Source organism: Dendropsophus ebraccatus, chromosome 3 (genome assembly GCF_027789765.1).
Source record: "Dendropsophus ebraccatus isolate aDenEbr1 chromosome 3, aDenEbr1.pat, whole genome shotgun sequence".
In the NCBI taxonomy this organism is placed as follows: Eukaryota; Metazoa; Chordata; class Amphibia; order Anura; family Hylidae; genus Dendropsophus; species Dendropsophus ebraccatus.
Window position 1 is genome coordinate 39,449,836 of NC_091456.1, and position 23,656 is coordinate 39,473,491.

At 43.6% G+C, this 23,656-nt stretch overlaps 1 protein-coding gene across 5 annotated transcripts; it reads right to left on the minus strand.

Moving 5' to 3' along the window:
- Nucleotides 1–667: 667 nt before the first annotated feature.
- HNRNPC (heterogeneous nuclear ribonucleoprotein C) lies at nucleotides 668–19,352 on the minus strand. 5 transcript variants are annotated; one of them, XM_069961530.1, is made up of 10 exons: nucleotides 19,142–19,352; nucleotides 10,630–10,659; nucleotides 10,030–10,141; nucleotides 5,891–6,163; nucleotides 4,264–4,339; nucleotides 3,307–3,354; nucleotides 3,088–3,221; nucleotides 2,189–2,299; nucleotides 1,962–2,098; nucleotides 668–928 (listed from the first exon to the last, which is right to left on the minus strand). In XM_069961530.1, exons 3-10 carry the CDS (start codon nucleotides 10,034–10,036, stop codon nucleotides 848–850), a joined length of 867 nt encoding a protein of 288 aa, XP_069817631.1. In that variant the 5' UTR covers nucleotides 10,037–10,141; nucleotides 10,630–10,659; nucleotides 19,142–19,352; the 3' UTR covers nucleotides 668–847. The 5 variants fall into 5 exon arrangements, with proteins under 5 accessions (XP_069817631.1, XP_069817629.1, XP_069817630.1 ...); XM_069961528.1 differs by having other exon boundaries at nucleotides 3,064–3,221; nucleotides 19,142–19,351; XM_069961529.1 differs by lacking the exon at nucleotides 10,630–10,659 and having other exon boundaries at nucleotides 3,064–3,221; nucleotides 19,142–19,351.
- Between the last annotated feature and the right edge of the window lie 4,304 nt (nucleotides 19,353–23,656).

The window sequence follows — 23,656 nt, forward strand, 5'->3', positions numbered from 1 at the left end:
AACCAAGTTTATTTCTAAAGAAATTGAACTTTTCATTTAAAATTTTACACCAACGTAAACTATAGCAACACAGTGCTAAGAACATTGTCAAGGTTATGGCATATTTGTTTAAATATGAGAATCATTTAAAAGGAATTGCATCTAGTTTAAAGTAATAAAACCAGAAGGCTCACCTAACAACCACTGCCTTCTGGCAGGATAGCCATCGGGGCATGCTGGAGACTAGGAGGCAGCAGCAGTTAAGACGAGCTTCCTAGTTTTATGCCTTTAAACTAGTTACAGTTCCTCTTTAAGGGGTATTCCAGTCCCTAAAGGAGTGGTGAACCTTGGCCCTCCAGCTGTTGCAAATCTACAACTCCCACCCCATGCCTGGACAGCCAAAGCTTTAGCTGTCCAGGTGTGACAGGAATTGTAGCTTTGCAGCAGCTGGAATGCCAAGGTTCCCTACACCTGTGATAGAGGATAAGCGTCACACTGCACAAGGGTCCAATCGCTGGAAACCCCCTCCGCATGGACAATGAGGAGAGTCAGGTCCCACAGAGGTTGGACCCTCTCAAACATTCTAATGGCTGGAACATGCCTTTAACATAACAGGGCCTTAACTTAAATATCAGATGCAGAAAAGGGAAAAAACAAAAAACAAATACAAACTAGTAGGCAAACAATGTAAAAACAATACACTTTTATTCTAGAAGTCGCAATTAGGTATCAAAATGAAAAGGCAGAGGAAATGCAGGGTGCATAATAAACAGGCTTGAAGAGCTGGTGCTGTGAGTGATGTAGAGGGGGTGGAGCTATGAACCAACTATACACAATAGGATGAAAGGAGTTCACTAGGGGCTGGACTTTAAGAGTCTTCCTCATTTGCACTGTCCCCTTCATCTTCTCCTTCTTCTGTTTCTTTGTCACCATCTTTAATTTCTTCAAGCTTAATTGGAAACAGAAATAATTTAGTTTGAAAACTGGACAGTGGGCCTTAGTTTTAATGCAGATTATATGTGTGTGTGTGTGTGTTAAGACACAGGAGATCTATTCTTATCAGCGAAACCAGCTCTAGCGGGGGTTAATAACTGCTAGTAAAATGTCTGTATAGATATGAAACTCCTATCCTTCCCCTTGCCTTTACAGCCCCTCCCACTGTGATGATTAAATTAATTCAGAATGAAGCACTCACAACTAAAAGGGGTTTTCCCATTTTGTAAAGTTATCCTAAGTCCCCAATTAGAATGGAGCAGTGAGTCACATGTGCCGCCACTGCTGCTCCATTTGTTCTCTATGGCAGCGGTCTGAGATCAAACTAGGGCACTAAGCAGTCTCCATGGCTCCCATATAGAATTAATGGACTGGTGGGTCACACAAGCGTATTCTAACTAGGCCAACATGCTGATACATCACAATTTCCAAACATACATGTAGCCAGCATCCCCTAGTCATCTGGGCGCTCCCAGCACTCAGACGTCTTCATTATAGCAGTGTCCTATCCACCCATGGGGGTTTGATAACAGCGTTGGCATGCCTGGTCACTGCGACTTGGCCCACAGACAATGCCCACATGCATAGTTGTCCTGCATTTACATGCAGCACAGGAATATTTTCAAAGTACTTTTGCGGGCTATGCCGGGCAGGGACGCTGGCTATATGTACATGTTTGAGAAGTGTGATGTATCAGCATTTGCTTAGTTTTATACCCTTTGCTAGCCGATTGGTTCCCTTTAAGGGGAAGCATAGAAATGTATCAAGCACAAGAGTTTCACAACAAGTTAAAGCTACTAAAAATATCCCATATTTTAGTCTTTGCCCATATCATGATTTGCTGACATGTCACACGATCACATCAGCATCATGCCAACATGTGTGCACTGACAGACATGGCCCCATTGACGATAATGGCCCGAGCAGAGTCACCTAGTGACTACTGGCACATATGGTTATCAATTAAAAATTACAAGTCAATTCCTTACTGTGTCCTCTCCCTGGTCATCATCATCAAGCAGGTCTCCCTCCTCTCCTGAATCACCCGCTTCCTCTGGCACCATTTTCACAGTTGTTTCCTCTTTTTTTACAGAGCTGCCACTCTGATCATCATCAAGTTTGGTCTCTGAAGTAGAAACATTTGTCACATCACTGTACTGCTTATTTACTGAATGTCACCTTACGTGTCCTTCAATACAGCTACACAATCGTTTACCTTGTTTTGACTGCTCCCGCTCTATACGTTCCAAACTTTCCAGAAGAGAATCTACTCTCTGCTTTATCTGACTGAGTTCCTTTTTAATGGTCTGGAGATCGTCTCCCTTCACTGTTTAAAAAAAAAAAAAAAAAAAAAAAAAAAAAAATGAATGAATAGATTTGTTAGAAAACTACACATAGCTGAAAGTAGTGCTGTGAGGACTTAAAATAACATTAAGGTGCTTTAACTCCTTCATGACTAGGTCATTGAGGTAACATTAAAGCAAAGCTCACCACCTCTAACCTAAGAGCCATAACACTTATTTTTGAAAAGGGGGCAATTTTCGAGGGAATCTGTCAGAACCTGTTAAAACTTTGCTTATAAAAGTCCCCCAGGAAAAGTGGAAGTAAAGGGAGAGATTTATCAAACATGAAACATGGTGTAAAGTGAAACTGGCTCAGTTGCCCCTAGCAACCAATCAGATTCCATCTTATATTTTCCAAAGAGTCTGTGAGGAATGAAAGGTGGAATCTGATTAGTTGCTAGGGGCAACTGAGCCAGTTTCACTTTACACCATGTTTCATGTTTGATAAATCTCTCCCTTTACTTCCACTTTTCCTGGGGGACTTTTATAAGCAATCTTTAGTTTGCTCATACTGGTCAATACTATGCTAACAGTGTTATCGGCACTTGGCTCAAAGTATGCCTAAAGTATACGCTATAAAAGTGCCAAAGCTTGTGTCAGCACTGAAGCTTCAGATAGCAAAAAGGATGCAGCTTGTCACCAAATAGTACACTAATCCAACACAGCCATATTAATACAATGACAATTCAGTGGACTTTGAGCACTCGTTTCCAAGCAGTTTTGTTACAGACATGCATGCTCAACTTACACCTGCTAGACTTAGAAGACCCACCACGCTGGCCACTCTTGGAGTTGAAACCACTCTTTCCACGACGAGATGTATTTCCAGAAACCCTTTGACGTTTTGAAGGTACAACAGCTCGAGCTATTGGTGGAGGAGGTGGTGGTACACGGGCTGCTGTATAACTGCAAGAGTAATGTGCAGCAGATAAATTATAATCTCAAGCATGAAGCCTGCAAAACTTTCATTTTAGGCAAGGCGTTCACATACCTGTCATAATAGTCCCGCTGAAAGTCATAGTCTAAATCAAAGGAAGACCTAACAAAAAGACAAAGCACATTTACATAAAGAAGGTGTTGTGTTATAAAGAGATTTACACTTTATAGCACCAGAAAATCCTGTTATTAAATAATTGAGTGTTACACAACCACACACTTGCTTGTATTAAAGAATACATGTTGCATTAAAGGGAACTTGCCACATATATCATGTTGTCCCTGATTATGCACTATTTATTATCACTATTTACAGAGGTCTGTTACTTGTCCCAGTATCTAAGACCACCTTTAATTTGTAAAGCATGCAACATGAACCCTCTAAACTCAGGCTAACATTATATGCTTCATGCAAATGCCAGGAACAAGAGGGAAAAGTTCTGTCAGCTTTACATTATGCTCACAACTGCAGACACAGCCAGACAGATTAGAGATTAGCTGACATCTCTTTGTAAAGTTATAAGATGAAGTTTTACTAAGCTCCCTTGCAGGTGCCATGCTGAGCTGCAGCATGCACACCTGCCCCCTCCATTCCTCCCTGCATGACTGGTGTACACGGTTTGGCTTCCAGCACTGAGCCTTGTACTAGTTCAGCTGACTGCTTTGTCCACCTGCATTTAGGTATTCAGTAACGGAGTGGATTGTAGGGGTGCCTTCAGACTTAGGAATCCGGGAAGATAACTTGCTGCCCACATGCATCTCTGCCCAGGCCATATACTCTATTCTATATTCAGGTGAAATCCGCCATCTGCTGAAGGAATTGACATGTCAATTCTTTCAGCGGACGGTGGAATCCGCCTGACCATGGAACGGAGTCTATGGCACAGGCAGAGATGCGGAGCGATGGAGTTAGTGGCGGGTTATCCGGCTGGATTCCTTAGTCTGAACCCACAGTAAGTTCCTCATGGTTATGTGTATATTATATATATATGCACCCTAAAGCTTTACTCACCCATACATATCTGCTGCCGATCGTTTGATTCCTCCCTTTCCTCTGTTGGCTTTGGGTTCAGCAGCCAAGTTGATATCTAAAATATAACAAAAAAAATAAAAAATTTACATTGCGTTTTCTTTGCAGTGATCACAGCCAATTAAGGCTACGGTGACAGTGCAGTTTTGCCTAAAATTTCATTTACAGAAAAAGGAACTTCCTTTTAGGCCCCGTTCACGCTACGGAACTGGTCAAGATTCTGCGCGGAAACCCCCTGCATGGACTTGGCACTGAATCCTGCCTCTTATCTCTTTGAACGGGTGTGAGCCCTCCCATTACAACACATTGAAGGCAGGTTTCAGCACCAAATCTGCGCTGAATCTCGGTGCCGATACTATAGTGTGAACGGGGCCTAAGCTGTATGGCAGCTTTCAAAGTGCTCTCTGTGATGATGGGGCAGTGTGCCAATAAAGATTTCTGCCTGCTCAGACAAAAGAGTGACAGTCCTCTCAACACGGAGCCAAGAAAACAAGCAGTTTAGTAGTTAGTGCTCAGCTTTCCACTATGGACCAAAACTAGTAGGAAGGTAGTGAGAGGGTGAGGTTTGTGTAACAGGGGGGGCTACATGGAGCAGTCTGGGAGAGATGGGGGGGGGGGGGGGGGGGGTGTATATCCCTTCTAGTGTCAGCCTTCATTCTATAGGGACAATGGTAAATACTGACATTCCCTTTATTCCCTTATACCAGTTTGAGTGCTGAACATCGCTGTGGAATATGAAGGTGCTTTATAAATAAAAGGGAACCAATCACCACAATTAAGCGTTCGAGTTTAAGTGTAAAAAAGCAAGCTGCAGCATTTCCTAACAGATATACCGCTTAGTTTCCATCTTCTCTTCCTCCCCAAAGACAGTTATATGCCTTCCTGCAATGCATGCAAATCCGTGCTAACTAGTCACGTTGGCGACATCCATCCCAACTAGTCACAGCTCCTGGGCTATAATTACTTTCCAGGCCAGGAGGCTGCTACATCAGTCAGAGGGCACCCAGAGAGGCAGGAATACAGAACAGAGGAGTAATTACAGCATGGGAGTTAGGGGACAGACGGCGCCCACATGCCTAGTTGGCACTGATTTGCATATGAAGTAGGAAGTACTGCGGCATGCTTTATAACTCTGAACACTTAATATGATCAGTTCCCTTTATAGGTGTTCTCCAGGTTAAAAAAATATAGCTGCATTTAAAAAAAGAAAAAAACAACAACAACAACAACACCACCACCACAGGAACACACTAAACATCAATGGAGCTAAGCTGTAATACTACAGACGAGTGGTAGTTTCTGGAAGTAAGCAGCTATGTTTTTATAATCCTGGATATCCCTTTTAATTCCTCCAAGGCCTTAAGATTTCAATCTAGGGCAGCACCCAGGTCCCTTACTTGCCCACTCAAGCTACAAAGGTTTACAGGGAACATATGCTCTGAACTGAATGGAATTTCAGCCAGGTTGTTACATAAAGGTTTCCAGGTGCAAATCTATAAGATTCACAAAAATAGAAAAACACATGCTTTTCAAACAAAGATAATATCCAAGACGTCAAAAACATATGAACCATTGTATATCCTATAAAAACACTTTTCCAGTCACTCACCCAGGACCTGCCCAGCTATCATTCGTCCATCCTCCCCTGCTACAGCAGTACGGGCAGTGCGTTCATTGTTGTATTGCACAAATGCATAGCCCTTGTGTACGGAGCAGCCCACAATCTTGCCATATTTAGAAAAGATTGCTTCTACATCTGCTTTCTTCACAACTAATGTGTTAAGGTTCCCAATAAATACTCTGGAGTTCATAGAGCGAGGGTCTGTTTTATTAGTGACATTGCTCGCCATGTCTCTATTCCCTACGGTAGCAATTTCGAAGCCTAGGAAAAAAAAAAAAAAAAAGTAGAAGCTATTTAAAAACAAATTTATTTAAGAAACTTTACAAAAATTACCGCTGCATGTTATAGAACATTAACCGACAAAGAATATGGAAGTCATCTTGTGCTTATATTGTGATAAAACCTAGATACAGATTTGTGGGCAGATTGAGCTATTAATCTATAATTATCTAACAGGAGCTCATCAGTCTCTGATCGACCCTCGATAAAGTCTTCACAAGACTCCATCAGTCGTGTGGCCCTTTGTCACGTGTGCCCTAATATATGGGGAGATGTGCGGCCGCCAAATTTTCTCAGCAAGTTAACAAAAAAAAAACCAAAAACAAACAAAAAAAAAACAGTGACCTAATCAGCGCCTTAGCTTTGGCCCTATTACAAACTGACATCAGCCTGTTTGGCTGACAATCACCCTGTGTAATAGGGCCCTTACAGCCATATGAAATAAGCCATCAGGTCACTAAGCTGAACTACCAAGAAGGAAAAATAGAATGTCAATGTGGCCAGATCATTTCTTTTAAAGTCTATTTGAACAAGGGTCTAAGTGCACGGTGTTTACTGCGCCAGTGTTAGAAAAGTATAACAACCCTTGCATAAAAATGCAAAGTGAAAATTTGACTTGAGTCAAAACAGAGGCAACTCTGACAAAAACAGTGGAATTAAAAAAAGTTTTCAGTTCTAGGGGCATGACACCATTGTAGCTCTACTATAATGTCCTAAAGGGGAAAACGTATGAAAATCTTAACCTAGTGAGAGTGGGGACACCGGCACAGACTGAAGTAATCTATATAAAGTGGGTACCCCTGCTCAGAGGGCCAGATTACATCCAAATGTAGTAGACTTGCTACAGATTTTACACAGTTCATTATCTAAAAGGAAATTTGCTGAACATGTGAAGCGCGGGTTAGTTTAGGTCGCACTTTATAACACTGTGGGTGAGATTTTTAGAGTCCCATACACTTTGTTGTTGACTGTAAATACAGCAACTTTCCTGGATGATTCATAGGCAGAGAAAATCTGCATCATATCTACTACATGTGGGCATACCCTCCTACTACAGGGGTCAAACTAGAGGCCTTTTAGCTGTTGCAAACGTACAACTCCTATCATGCCTGGAAAGCCAAGAAGTTGGCCTCCTAAGCATGATGGGAATTGCAGTTTAGCAACAGCTAGAGGGCAGCAGGTTTGACTCCGGTGCCTTATATCATCCCTGAGCAGATAAGAGTCATCACAAGGTCAGTAAATAGTGAAGTTGAAGGGCAACTATCACTGTGCTGCAGAGACATGTTTAAACTTCCCAGATACTCCATAGCCCACTGGTAAAGCAAACGGTATCCAAAACTGCCAAAAGACCCGTATACGTGCAACCCAAGTCTACGAGACGCCAACAGTTCTCTATACCGCTCACTTTGACGTTAGAATACAGAGCTGCCAGGAAGCTTAAGGGGTAGATGCATCACTGCGTTGGCAGATGCTATTTTGGCTAATACCGAGTTTTTGCCCATGGCGTAAAAATTTGTCTCAAGGCTATAGAGCCTCATTATTTTGGCGCAACTAAAAGATTTTGCACAAATATACTACTGCCTGCTCAAAAATAAATAAATAAATAAAAAAATAAAATAAATGTGCAGATGATGCACCTGCCGGTGTTTCCTGCCCCTGCAGCAGAATGAGAATTACCCTTATAGCTTGCCTGAATTCTGTCCCTATACACTTGGTTCAAAGAAAAAAAAAAAGGTTCAGGCATACCTATTATCTTAAAGGGGTTATTCAGGATTAAGCAAGGCTCCTTTCCTGCAAAAACAGCATCATCCCTGTCCACAGGTTGTGTGCAGTATTACAACTCTGCTTCACTCATTGCAATATAACAGAGCTGCAAAACTACACTGAAACTGAAGACAACACTGGTGCTGTTCCTGAAAGGGGCCATGTTTTCCTAAGCCTGAATAACACCTATAACTTTTGTATAGAAGGTATGTTACATTGCTGCAAACTAGACATGCATCCAACCTCCCCATAAAATGATTCCATGATTTTATGCTGACCATAGAACCAAGACAGTGGTCTCAGCTGGAGATCCCCACAAACTACCTGAAAACGTGCTCGGCCACATTACAGGTCTACAGCAGATATTTCTGCTAGAGATATTTGGTGGTGCACTTGTCCTGAGAGAAGTTACTTATCTTCCATGTTGAATTTCGGTCTGCTCATACACCTTAGGATCTAATGTTTATACCCAAGGAACAATGTATAATTCTTTAGTTGTTCTAAATATTGTTATGTAGGCTATGAAGAAAGAGCTGAGGAAAGCCTAACATAGGCTACACCCAATAGCGTGCAGTGTACAGACTATTTAACAGTGGCCGGAGAAGTGTGTAAGCTACAAACTGGTGCAAGTTGTCCACAGCAACCATTTAAATCAGGGGGAGCAAACCTTGGCTCTCCAGCTGTTGCAAAACTACATCTCCCATTACGCCTGGACAGGCTAGGTATGATGAGAGTTGTAGTTTTTCATCAGCTGGAGAGCCAAGATTCCCTACCCCTGATTTAAAAAGGTTTACTAGGCAAAATGTACCGATCAGCTGTTCGGCGCTGCAAAGATGTGCAACTGCAGCTCAGTTCCAATTCACATGAATGGCCACCAACAGACAGACACAAACTCTGTTCACTGCAAAGTGCGGTACAGATCTGTAAGGCTAGGTTCACACTGTGTTTGTGTGCATCGTCTTTCTATTGACTTTCATTATTAAAAAAAAAACAAAAAACTTTTTTTACGGACACTAGTCTCATACGTTTTTGTATTAAAAAAAACCCGGATCCGTTTTGAAATTTTTTTAAAAAATGGAAGTCAATGGAAAAACTGATCAAAACGGATGCACACAAATGCATCTGTTTTTTGCAAAAAAAACTATTGCAAAAACGCAGTGTGAACCTTGCCTTACTGATAAGGCTGGGTTTACATTTATCCAGCGGCGTTTCCATTGCGTATAGTAGAAAAGTGCCAGAGGGAAACCCATCTTTGAACTGATCCCATTGATTTCAATGGGACAGTTTAAAGCATCCGTCGTGTTATTAGTGCCGCCAGATTGCCAGACCCACCGTAGGTCAGAACGTTGCTTGCTGCGGTCAGATGTACATCCTAGATGTTTACTATATATAAATAAAAAGATAAGCCAACTCATGCATTTCTTCCGTCAAAAAAAAAAAAAAAAAAGGCCGATCGCTTAATAAATGCATATCAGTAAAATGTCTGGGAAACGCCTTTAATAATCTTCCAACTTCAGTTAAATAAAGATCTGATTGGTTGCTATGGGCAGTTTGTACCAGTTCCTATTTTAACACTAATAAATCAGTGCAAGTGTGTGTCTCTATGGTCAGCATAATGTACTCAACAGATTCCCTTTAAGGGTGTTTTCACAGGATGCAGGAACCATCCTATGTAAAAGCACCTTTAGGCTATGTTCACACTCATGTACAAATTAAAATTTTTAAACAATGGCCGTTTTTACATAGTGTGAACATAGCCTTGAAGCTAGGAACATATGTTGCAGATATGCAGGTTGCCTGCAGCAGAAAACAAGTAAAAAACAGAAGTGGATCCAGCTGGAAGAGGGGTATAACAGCCTCCTTTATATTTATCAACTTTTGCTCATTGCTCCTTTTCTGTCAGAGATCTGCAATATGCATGACTAGCCTTATAGGCCGTTCCCATGTTGCAGAAGTTGTGCGGCAATTACCAACAATACCTTCTATAACAATGCAGCAAGAAAGTGAAGGGCTTAGTTTAGTGAACAGTAACATGTTATCCATGTACACGGTTTTGTTTTACCTCATTTATCAGTAAGTCTTACCAGGCATCTGTAGATTAAGTTGTCAGTGGTCTGTCTCCGTTCTCTGCAGCAGATTGTCAACGATGGGACAAAATGGTATGGGAGGTGGAATGGGGAGGGGCAGGGAAAGGGCCTAAATGAAGGGACATTAACTGTAACTGTCAAAAATGCCTCTGCCCACAATGGTAATGCACAGTAGGAAAACATTACAAGTGTTCCAACAGCATTACTAAAAACTATACCAAAACGTGAAAATATTTAGAAATTTAGCTAGCTGCATAAGGTAAAACTTACAACAAAGCAAGAAAAAAAAAATATTACATCTACACATCGCAACTGGGAGAAATTTAGATTATGCACAATTAAAAATTATAGAAAGACTCTCCTTCCCAATCCAACCCCCACCATAAAAATTAAAAAAAAAAAAAAAGAAAAACAAAAATTAACAGTGAGAAAAATTTAGCATCAGTACCAATATTTATACATACAGTTTATATAAAAAAAAATAAAAAATAGAAATACAGCAATGTTAAAAAGGAGACCAGTAAGGTAGGAAAAATCTGGAAAAAAAAAAGAAAAAAAAAAAAACAATTTTCAAAACACAGGAAATGCGAGACTTACTGTAGTTGGCGTTTCAAAAAAAATTCTTCGCTGTGAAAAAAAAAGGGGAAAAATTATGAAAATAATCCAAGTCAGGAAAAAATGTAGAGAATTTCAGTAAAAAGTCCACTTAAAAATACTAGCAATTCTTAAAAATGATTCTCTTGTAAAGCGTCACTTGTCATCATGATCAGGTAATACACCCCAAAAGTTTTGCACTGAAGGGATGGGAAAGGGAGGGTGGGGGGTAGGGAAGAGGCGAAAGGTTGTTCTGAGCACTTAGGTGCAGCATTCTGTTCTTCTGTTTAATATAAAAAAATACTTTTTATAACAGTGGAAAATATTGGAGATGTTGTCGGGGTAACAACGGTCTCCCATTAAACAAAGGATTGGTGTTTGAGCACTTTAGGCTATTGGAATCACCTGGACTGCTACATGTGCACTTAAAAACTACTCTACTGGAAGTAATGAAAGGCAAGGAGAGGGGGATGCATTTAAAATCTTGCAGCACAGGTCAGGGAAGGTAGAGGGGTAATTTGGAGAACTGCTCAGACCTCTGTCCTGCGGAAAGGAGAAGGGGAGAATAGTTTAGATTCAGGGGAATTGGAATAAGGGGTAGTTGGGGTAGGAGAAAAATAAAGCTACTAATGAACATGTAGCACCTCCTCCATCCATACAGAGACATAGAACAAACTTGAACTAAATACTGCACATACTCAGATGTGATTACATGCATACAAAAAGAATGGAGGCACTCGGGAGATTCAATGAAATAACAGACGTTTCCCCCCTTTTGGCCACTTCCAACATTACAAACTGGCTGAACCTGTATTCTACACTGAAACGCTTGCCTCGTCTCAATGATATCTGCTGCAATAGATAAAGAGAACCCCCGTTTTAGAATAATGAACTCTGGCTCCTTCAGTGCCTGCGCCATTTTTCAGCATCAGGGTGGGTTCACACTGAGGAATTCTCGCGGATAAATTCCGTGGAATTCCATCGCCTGCACGCGCTCACGGCCGCGTGCCTTTTTGCCGGCTCCATAGACACCATTCTATGGGCCAGCTGATTCCGCTATCCGCCGAAAGAATTGCCGTGTCACTTCTTTCGGCGGAATACACCTGTGCTTAGAATGGTGTCTATGGCACAGGCGGAGAAGCACGCGGCCGTGTGCGCGTACAGACGACGGAACTCCGTGGAATTTATCCGCGAGAAATCCACTGAAAATACACAGGTCTAAAGTGCTGGACATACACATTAGACAGCTGTTGGCCAAATTCTTGTTTGGAGGGAGGGAAAAAAAAAAAAAAAAAAGTACACCTCTTGACGGGCAGTGACTTATGTCATGTGAGTGTAAAAGGATGCGCACCAATTCTTCCTCCAATATCTGGCTTCAGGGATGAGTCACCTATACACTTTAGATGGATAACTGGTCCCATCAACATTTATCTAATGTGCATGACCAAACCTAGAAATGGTTGTATGAAAGGTATTTTAATCAGGTTTAAAAGTACTCTCAGCAGTGAGTGGGGCACACTGGAGCCAGTTCACATTGCTAAGCACTTCCAGCACATTAGCTGAGCAGGCAATTCACAAGTCAGGACAGAGAACATGAAGCACAGTAGGGACTGGCATTTCCGCTGCGACTATGTAATCCTATGGAAACTGATAGTGTCAGGAGTCGCAGTATGAAATCTGCTGCAATTCCGTTAGGAGTGAAACTGGCCTAAAAAGGTCACAACTATCAGTGGTTAAACGCTATAGCCCGGTAAAGGGCAGAATGCCTAATGAATATGCATCTGTTTATGCTCTGTAGAAAGAAAAGAAAAAAAAAAAAAAAGAAAAAAAACCTCAGAAGTACGCTACCGTATTTTCATATAATACGGTCTGGCACAGTTAACGGAGAAGTCCAGCGGATTATAGAAGTCGGCAGCAGGGAAATTGATTACAAGTACTAACTTACCTCTCCCAGTGCCCGCAGTGAGTGGCAAGCACGGCTGCGGGACCCTTGCCGGGCTCCAGGATCTCGGGAGCTGATGCGTCACAACCCAGCTGATGTACTAGCCGCTCAGTCAGTGACTGGGGCGGGACGCCGCTTCAGTCACCGATCGGCTGAGCAGCCAGCCCACCAGCCGGGACAAGCCTTCTTCCCCCTAACCCCCCCTGGTCTTGATGTCATCACAACTCCGGAGGGGGGGGGGGGGGGGGGGGGGGGGAGGGAATGGGAGGCCTTCCAGCGGTTGTCCTGCAGCTGTTCTGCCGCTCACCGCAATGCACTACTTTACAATACACTGTATCAGACAAAAACCATCAGGATGGGAGGAAAAAGAAGGTGGTTCACAAATCATGACCTGACGCCATTTTAGACCTTTGAAACACGTTGCAGGCATCCATTAAACTATGTTTCATTCCACTTTCTGTGGTCTTAATACTGTCACCACTTTTACTACCTTTTTTCCTCCCAACTTGATCTTCATACCGAATGCTTAAAGGAATATTTGGATGATGGATAGCAGCTCCTTAGGAAAAGTTGAATACTGGAGTCCACCACTTCAGGCAAGTGGCTCCTGTATTACCTGTACTACTGTTCTCCATATTGCAATAATGGCACATGAGGCACCCTTTAGCTCTTTTTACATTGCTTTTTTTCATACGTTTTTACAAAATACGGAAGGAAAAACTGATGCATTTGTGTGCATCTGTTTATCCATTGACTTCCGTTATTAAAAAAAAAAAAAAAGGGATTAAAACACATAGGTACAAAAAAAAAAAAAAAGTAGTTGACCTTATTTGTGTACGTAAAAAAAAAAGATGCATTTTGATCATTTTTTAATAATGGAAGTCAATGGAAAAACTGATAAAAATGGATGCACACAAATACCGTATTTTCCGGCATATAAGACTACTTTCGTTGACGGAATTCAGGGGTCGTCTTGTACACCGGGTATGGTCGCCTTCTACGGTGGGGGGGCTCAAAAATGGCCCGCAACAAACAAGTTAACTCACCTGGGCCCGTTGCCGGCCTCCGCACGTCTTCTTCTCCGGTCCCTTCCCTGCTTGGGAGAGCTTCGGAAGAATGACATACGTCACATTGCCTGCGCCAGGGAACGGCACCTGAGAAGACGACGAGCGGGGGTCGGGAACGGGCCCAGGTGAGTTAACTATTTTATTCATTTAGCTGCAGTTAAGCCCTGCCTGACCATAGCAGCACTGCGGTCAAGCAGGGGTTAACATTTTCTGGTGTATAAGTCGAATTCCCTGACAGTCTGATTGAAAGTCAGGGGTCGTCTTATACACCGGAAAATACGGTACATCTGTTGTTCCATCCATTTTACAGATTTAAAAAAAAAAACAACAAACAAAAAACGTAGTTTGAACGAAGCCTAAGGCAAAAATACCTCCTTCTCCCTATGGAGCATCTTTGGTCACTCCCCTCCTTGATAAACAGTCATCCACTCAATCACCTTACCAACAGATTTTTTTTTTTTTTTTTTTTTACAGGTCAAAACTTGTAATCTGATCTCTGAGCTAGCTACAAGTCTATAGGGGGGAGAAAGCATAGGACTGGTGATGAGCAAATTTAAAGAGGATATACCACCAGGTACGTCCTCTATAACCTGACACAGGGAAAAAACTGCGTTGTCACGGGGAAGCCGGCGTCATAGAGGGGAAGGAATTCCCTCCCACTGGGGGTGGGCCGGCCTACCTCCAGTGCTTGAGCACCGGCCGGTAACTGTGGAAAGAACGGCGCCGTACAACGGAACTGGGCCGCGGTTCAGAAAACGGACGGCGGCACCGGCTTCCCCATGACAGCGCCTGTGTCAGGTTAAAGAGGACTGTGGTACATCCTCTTTAAGTTACAAACAAAGCGTATCACTTCATTTGCTCGGCACTCAGCTTATATGCTGGCTGCCCTTGATCTCTGTGCCACACCTAGTACTGGATCCAGCTTTTCCAGGCACCCGAGGTGGAGCACCAGGGAGAGGCACAGAGATCAAAGGCAGCCAGCATATAAACTGAGTGCCGAGCAAAAGAAGTGATTCGCTTAGTTTGTAGTGTAAACTTAGTAATTTCTACTAAAAACAATTTGTAGAGAAGAAATCTGCAGAAAAGATGCCACGTACAAAATAAATAACGGACAGATATAGTGCTGCTCCTCATGTACACACAGGACAGCTTATACGAACACTTAAAAACAACAGGTATTTAATTTTAATCATGGAACTGAATATCAGGTAATGGACGTGCATACAGTCAGACACTGTGCATTAGGCAAACTTTCACGCCTTCTGACTGTATAATATACAGTTCCCTAATTCACGCCCATTCCCTGATTCACTCTCATCATTAAAATTTTGTTCAAACCTATTTGACTATTCCCTAAACTGTCACAAACTATAAACCCACATACGACTGCGGTCACCACCACTTTCTGGTGAGTTCTATTCTAATATGACGAATACATGATACTTGCCAATATTTAGGCATTTGTCTCCTCCAGGCTGTGGCACACTCTCTACAAACCCAATATCAGTTCAGCCAGAAGATTGTGCGCTGCATGAGGGCGCGTTTACACAACGGAATCCGTGTGCTCGCCCCCCAGCTTGAAGATCTGCCCATCCCATAGGCTCCATTCTATTCAGGCAGATTCCGCCGTCCACCCAAAAAAGAATTGGCATGTCAATTCTTTGGGCAGACGGCGGAATCCTCCTGAACATAGAATAGAGCCTATGGGAAAGGCAGATCTTCAAGCCGGTCGGGGTGAGGGATGAGCGCACGGAATGCGGCATAGCTTAGCCGCGCGGATACCGTAGTGTGAACACGCCCTCACATTTAAACTGCATGCAAGACCAATGCAGTCACATACAAATCTATGGTGAAAAGATTGGTTAAAGTAGACCAGAGTCTCAATCAGCAGACAAGGCCTAGATTTTCATCTGTGTTTCTGAAAGCAAAACAGTCAGGTTTTCCCAAACACAACTCAGCTTTCATTTTCCCAACACTCAATAAGTGTGGGTATCAGGTCTGTGATAGGTTGCTATGGATAAGACCAGTCAGTTTTGGTGTCAGGAAAACAGATGATAAACCCAGGCCTTGTGCACACAGTATTATGGCTCATTTAAAAAAAATAATAGTTCTTACCACTGAATTGCACAAAATTCAATGATAAAATGCTTAAGTTACAGTTCACATTTAGTTCTACATCCATAGTTACAGATATAAAACTAAAGCGATATCATTTAAAAATAAAATTGACAGACACCTACCTTGGCTCGTTTTTTTCCCCATTGATGTGATTGTGAAGGCCCAAAAGATTGATACTAGTAATGTTTGAAAAACACTTATTAATCATGATGTGCCTTAGGATGCGTTAACACTGAGTAAAATAGGCAGAATTTAGCGGCGAATCCCGCCTACTTCAGTGTGTCAATGGGATGCCTCGCACACCTCCGCTCAAAGAATTGACAAGTCAATTCTTTGAGCAGAGGCACACAAGGCATCCCTACAGACACACAGACGGGATTCCAAGCAGAGTCCATGGCTCCAGAGTCACCCCTGTTTTACTCAATGTGAATGCACGCTTAGGGTAGGGCCACACTGCTTTTATGTAGCTGTTTAACAGGGGAAAAGGAAAAAAAAAAACCTGACAATTATGTGCATTTGTTTTCCCACTAACTTCCATTGTTAATAACAAAAACACAAATCAAAACGTACCAATTTGAACACATTTTTGTGTACGTTAGACTGTAAAAACAGTGTGACCCTACGCTTAAAGGGTTTTTGGGGCTAAACATATTAATGGCCTATCCACAGAGAGTGCTGCATGAAACTTAGTCAATCACTGATTAATCAGCTGCTCAGTGCCCACATTGGTGATGTGTAACTGCAGCTCAGCACCTATTCAAGCTGAGCTGCAGCAACCAGGCCCAGCCACTACACAGTTAATGGAGGCAATGGCTGCTGGCCTATTTCACTAAACAGCTGATCTGGATGTGTACCAGGTATCAGCACCCCACCAGTCAGTGATTGATGACCCATCCTGCGGTTTTGCCCCCCAAAAGAACCAGTCCTAGCTTTTATTTGTTGCGCTGAAAGCAGTTGCCTCTATTCACTGAGAAGCTGTTGTACAGTCACCAGGCCCCATCACTACGCAGGGAAAAGGGCTGGAGGCAATTGGCTCCATTCACTTTGTAGTGTGGGCACCAAAGCTCTCCCCAACAGCTAACTGATGGGGCACGGATGCCCTGCGTGTGCATGCCACCAATGGCTTATTCTGAGGCTAGAAAATTTCAGCCCTGAAAACCTGTTAAAGTAGCACTATAAGCAGGTTCTTCCCAGAGAACCTGCTTATATGCCACAGTAGCGGTGTATCTCCATAGTACATAGCCATTAGTTTAACCCCTCTCCTCTGCCGCATTGTTTGTAAAATCGCTAAATGTTCTTATGCAAATTACTTGCTTAAGAGCATTTAGGGCGTTGCTCGAGGATCATACTGGGCTCTACACATGGCGGCTGCGCAGGGAAGCAATCCCGTCAGAGACAGGCTGCTTCCCGTGCACGCGTGAATCCCCCCAGAGGTTCCTCAAGACGTAGGAATAAGTCTATCTTATACATATGTCCTGAGCGACCTCTGGGAGGTTCGGCAGTGGCCCGTGTATAGAGCCCACTATGCAGTTATGAATAAGCATAGTGGGCGGGACGCGACGATACTCTCCGGCCCAGAGCAACACCCTGAATGCTCTTAAAGTGACTGTACCACCAGGCCCAGGCTGAAGCACTGGAGGTGGGCCGACCCACCCTTAGTGGGAGGAAACCCTAGCCCTTCTATGATAGGGTTCCATTGATTCTAATGGAGTCACGTCATAGAAGGGCTGGGGTTTCTTCCCACTAGGTGTGGGTTGGCCCGCCTCCAGTGCTTCAGCCTGGGCCTGGTGGTACAGTCACTTTAAGCAAGTAATTTGCATAAGAGCATTTAGCGATTTTACAAACAATGCGGGGGAGGAGAGGGGTTAAACTAACTGCCATATACTAATGAGGGACCCAGCTACTGCGGCATATCAGGAGGTTCTCTTAAGGGTGTGTTAACTTGTACAGGATCCGCAGCAAGAACCTGCTGATAATGCCGCTTTAAGGGTGTGTTGACATGTACAGGATCCGCAGCAGATTTGATGCGGATCTGCACCATCAAATCCACTGAGATACGGTACATGTGAACACACCCTTAAACAATTTTTTTTTTTTTAATTAGAATTATTAAAAATAAGGCCACATGCAAATATATTCTTTTGATTCTTCTCCCAGAGTTGACACCATAAATGGTACCAGTCACAAGATACGCTGGACCCCGCACAGCATGCAACCCTTTTGCTCTGATATCCATGAAAACGATCACGTCAGATCCGCAAAGTGCACGACCCCCATTGGATCAGGACATGTATTGTGCACATTACCAACCCGAGCCCCTTTCCGTGGATAAGCGCAGCAAATAGATTCAGTGTACTTTGTGACAGGAATTGTACACTTAAGGGTCAGTTCACATGTACAGACTCGCAGCGTAAACCTGGCTGCGAGTCTGTCTGGTCCTGGCAGTTTACTGTCACTATATACTCGCAGCTGTCTGAACAACCGCTGCGTGTATGTAATTCTGCCGGCCACTTAACCCCTTCTGCTCCCGCTCTGTATACATTACCTCTCCTCGCTGCACGGGGTCCCAGCGTACTGCTCTCCCGCCCAATCAGTGTGTTGCCTAGCTACAGCCACTGATTGGCCGGGTGGGAGAGCAGTACGCCGGGACTCCGTGCAGTGAGGAGAGGTAATGTATACAGAGCGGGAGCCAGGGGGCTGCAGAAGGGGCCGGCAGAATTACATGCACGCAGCGGTCGTTCAGACAGCTGCGAGTACGTAGTGACAGGGAATAGCCAGGACCAGACAGACTCGCAGCCAGATTTACGCTGTGAGTCTGGACGTGTGAACAGACCCTTAAAGGGGAGGGACCCTGAAGATTGGTGAGCACTACTGAGCATGTGCAACCACCAGCAGATCTGATAGGGAATGAGACCACCACCAGGGGGTGCCATAACTAATAGATAAAACTACCAGCCCTAATAATCTAATTAATGTGAGGGAGAAATGGAGAGAATCCTAGTTAAAAAAAAAAAAAAAAAAAGGGGAGCATGATCTCTCTATAAAATCCTACTAATATCCGTCTACACCAGGAACAAGCCTCTGTATACTCCCTTATAGAGAATTACTTATCATGGCCACTACACAAAGAGCTATAGCCAGCTACGAGTATGTATACGGACGGACGGGCGCCATGTTGTAGTGCGGCTCTGCCCCGGCCTCCACCTGCCCATAGAACATGGTCAGCGCCGAACCACCCAGCGTACCTACCAGCTACAGCAATACACTGCGCTAGCCCGCACACGTAACTGTGTACGAGAATCCCCTGAGATACGGCGCGGTCTCTCCAGCGTCACCGCGGCCTTTGCACGGAGGCCATTTTCAGACACGTCTGCCGTCAATGACTCACCTCAATCCGCCGCTCTTTCAGGCAATAACGCCGAGAGCTCCGGGGTCCAGCGAATCGAAGTCAACACGGATAACGCTAAGAAGATAAGGCTAAACTAGCTACAACGGTTTGACGGTAACCGGCTATTCTTACTTCTGCGCCTCTAGCACAAAATGGCGGTGACTCAACCTTCTCAATTGCGCAGCTCGGTAAAAGAAGGACGTAATGAAAGACTGACGCGTATACGAAAGCCGATTCGGTAGGCAAGCCGCCAATCACAGAAAGAAGAAGCCGTGTCCGCCAATGGGAAGCGAGAGGCGGGACTTATCGTAAATACCGTCACCCTGGAAATAAAGCCGGCCAATTAGGGACGATTTGTGAGGCCGGCGCTCTTTCTCCTCACAATCCAGACGTCCGGGAGACGTCACGAGGGTCTGCGTTGCCATAGAGAGGGCGATAAAAGAGCGCCATGTGGGTTGAGGGCGACCAACGGGTTTCCTATTGTGTGAATGGACGTCAATGATTCCCGTAGTCATTACACGTGTTTATTCTCACATCTTCGTTTTCAGAGTGGTCCTAACAACTATAGCAGCACCCGGGAAACGATTTTTTTTTCGTTATTTTAGGGGCATGTACATAAAAAGTTGTCTTGTGAGGCAAATGTATGGAAACCTTAAATGTTCAGGCTAATGCTGCATTTACACGGAGCGATAATTCGCCCAAATGATCGTTTAACGATTTTGAAGCAAGGATTCGGTTTTTATAACGATCCGTGTTGAGATGAAAAAATCGTTAGAAAATTCGTAAGAAAAATCGTTATTGTGATCATTTTTAAGATCGCTTAAGCCCATCTTTAACATAGGGTGAATCTTTGAAAGACTTTACACAAAGCGATCTGCGAATTTTTAATGTACGACGATTTGAGAATATGTTGAAAGATCAAAATGTCCGATCTCTCGCTCATCGCTTGATGGTTCGCTGTATTTACATGGAACGATTATCACTCAAATGTGATCGTTATTGCGAAAATTCGAACAATAATCGTTCCGTGTAAACACAGCATAAAGCGATATTATATCATGAAACCCTCAACTTATCATCTATGGGGTGAATTAGGGACACAAAATGCAACGCCGCAAATTTGTTTCCGTGTTTATCTAATGCACTTTGCGTGGGAATAATATTGTTTTAATAGATCGGACAATTAAGCACGCTACGACATATGTTCATTTATTTCATTATTTTTATGTGTTTTATTTATATAATAGGAAGAGGGGTTATTTTGACTTTTATTGGGGGAGGGGCTATGGGGCATTTTTTTTTAACTATTTATGTTCACTTTTTTAGTCTCCCCAGGGGACTATTACATACACACATTAGATTTCATACACTGATCACAGCTATCTGTGATCCTTTGATAGATCTGCCTGTGGCAGACTCTATCAGAAGACTGAAGATCTGACTACATGGAGGTAAGCTGCATACCTCCGGCAGACAAGCTACGGGGGTCCTGATTGTTCAGTGACAGGAACTGCTCCTGTCACACTTAAACACTGCGGTTGTGGGGCTTATGGGCTTAATGGCAGGCTGCCGTACGATCACGGCAGCCCATCATTGAGGGTGAGGGTCCGGCTGCTGGTATCGCGGCCCTCCATCAGGGCATACATGTATGCCATGCTGCGTTAACTCCCAGGCGGGGGCATACATATACGCCTGCTTTTAGTGAGGGGTTAAAGGAGAAGTCCAGCAATTAAAAAAAATACATATATATTAAAGGGGTTATCCAGCGCTACAAAAACATGGCCACTTTCCCCCTACTGTTGTCTCCAGTGAAACTCAGTTCCATTGAAGTAAATGGAGCTTAATTGCAAACCGCACCTGACCTGGAGACAACAGTAGGGGGAAAAGTGGCCATGTTTTTGTAGCGCTGGATAACCCCTTTAAACAGTATAATACTACTTACCTCTCCCGGTGCCTTCGCAATGCTGGATTGCAGCCTCAGGACCCCCGCAGGGCTCCAGGCTCTCCTTGATTTGCTGAGGGGGCAATTCATTAACCGGGTCAGTGATTTTCCCCGAGTCGTGACGGGGGGTCCCAGAGTCCCCGGCGCATTGCAGGCGTGGGGAGATGTAAGTAAAAATTGTTTATTATGCTCCCCTTTGCTGTTGGACAATTTTTTTTAAATCCCTGGACTTTTCCTTTAAAGCATGCAATGGGGATTTCCTCATCTAAAACTATTTGTTGAAACAAAAAGCCAACACCAGTGGTGGAAATACCTCAACAAAAATGTCTTAATAACTTGTCATGTGCCTTGAAGCATCAATTACAGCCTGACAACAACATCTCATGCTATTCCCAAGTCTCTTTATTGTCTGCTGAGACATGGCATCCCACTCTTCTTGAAGGGCGGTCATTGAGGTTCTGAGGTACAGTTACGAGCCTCAACACGCGACGCAGCAAAGCCCATATGTTTTCTATGGGCTTCAGGACTGGAGAAGGTGCAGGCCACCCCATTTGAGATCTCCCAGACTCCAGCATATTTTGAGATGTAAAGGGTCTAAAATAGGTCCCAATCACAAACATCAATATTTTGGGCCATAGCAAATATGGAATCCATTACAACCCATTATTTTCATTGGTGCTATTCATACATCCAGTTAATTTGGATCAGCAATCTGGGCCCAAAAAAATAGTACATGTTGCAATATAGTCTGTAATTATGGAACGGACACCCAAATAGAAGTCTATGGAGAGTGCAAAACCATCGTATCACGGATCCCTTTTTTATCACATCACCAAGCTCCTCTTGCCAGAAATATCCTGCCTGATAGAAATAACTGTAAAATGACCACCAGATGACCAGGTGACCTTTTTGGGGGGGGGGTTGGTACAGCTAATGACATCATTTTTGCCATCCCCTTCTTTACTACACCTTTTTTTGCAGATCCACAAAAAACGGATTACACTACAGATGCGATGCAGACGATTTTTTGCGGATTGTGGAGAAAAATTAGAGGATTCAGATTTTCATCCTTGAAAACATAAGGACATGTGAATGTATGTGTGTATGCATGTATGTATGTATGTATGTATGTGAATGCTCAAAATCAGGTGAAAAGGATCAGTAGAGTAATTGCCCATAGCAACCAATCATGTTACAGTTTTTATTTATAAAAAAGCCTTTAAAAAATGAAAGCTTGAAACTAAAACTTTGCGATGAGCTGTGATTGTTTGCTGTAGGCAAAACCAGACAGTTTTGTTTCAGGCAAATTGATAAATCTGGGCCATAGCCTGAACTGCTGTCTGAGACGTCTAGGAAATTGGTGCAAGTCTTGGCCTTTGTAATAAAGCCCTTACTGTTTTATGTTAATTTGCCCTTCCATTGGCTCATGTATAGTACATAAACAAGCTGAATATAGGGCACATTACCATATGATCAGCTAGCTGTGGAAGCCTTTGTAGGGATGTAGGCTGCCTGAGCATACAAAGAAATTCTGATGATGGCGTCATCAGGGTTTTCTTTGTAACATACAAAGTGGAGCCACCTTTTATTTACACAGCAATCGGTATTTATTCTGGTGTAAAAGGAGTTGAACAATGGATATGGTAAGAAAGGAAGTATGGCTGTATGTCATAAGCACAAGCACAGTGATATACAGTATATAGACTTCACAATTAGAGATGAGCGAACCGGGTTCGGGTTCGAGTCGATCCGAACCCGAACGTTCGGCATTTGATTAGCGGGAGCTGCTGAACTTGGATAAAGCTCTAAGGTTGTCTGGAAAACATGGATACAGCCAATGACTATATCCATGTTTTCCACATAGCCTTAGGGCTTTATCCAAGTTCAGCAGCCCCCGCTAATCAAATGCAGAAAGTTTGGGTTCGGATGGACTCCAGCATGCTCCAGGTTCGCTCATCTCTATTCACAATGTATCAAATACTTTTGAACATCAACAGTATTTTGGTCAGACAAATAGGTCAGCAGAGTAAGTGTGGATTCACACCTAATGGATCCGCAGGTGATTTCTCGCTACGAATTTGCAGCGAGACCCGCTGCGGATCCCTGCCCAGTAAACTCTATGGGCAGACAAACTCGCAGCAGGATGGACATCCCGCTGCGAGTTTGTGAGCAGCTCGCCCCATTAACCCCCCACCGCCGGAGCCTATACTTCACCTGGTCCCCGCTCCAGCTTGCTTCAGGGCTCCCGGTGTCTTCATGTCCCGCTCAGCCAATCAGTGCGCTGTGGTGGCGGGGGGTTAACGGGGCGGGCTGCTGACAAACTTGCAGCAGGATGTCCATCCTGCTATAAGTTTGTCTGCCCATAGTGTGTACTGGGCAGGGATCCGCAGCGAGTCTCGCTGCGAATTCGCAGCGAGAAATCCGCTGCGGATCGGTTACGTGTGAACCCACCCTAATGGTACAAACACACACAGTATATATGCAGCAGATTTGATGGTGCAGATTTGATACTGTGTTCAGTTATTTAGATCTAATCTGCTGCCTATTTGCTGCGTATCGCAGCAGTAAATACG

Coding starts and splice junctions, on each gene's coding strand:
- HNRNPC (XM_069961529.1), bottom strand. Junction 3,222..3,306: donor CAGCGGGACTATTATGACAG/GTATGTGAACGC, acceptor TTACTCTTGCAG/TTATACAGCAGCCCGTGTAC. Junction 2,300..3,063: donor GTCTTCTAAGTCTAGCAGGT/GTAAGTTGAGCA, acceptor TTTTTTAAACAG/TGAAGGGAGACGATCTCCAG.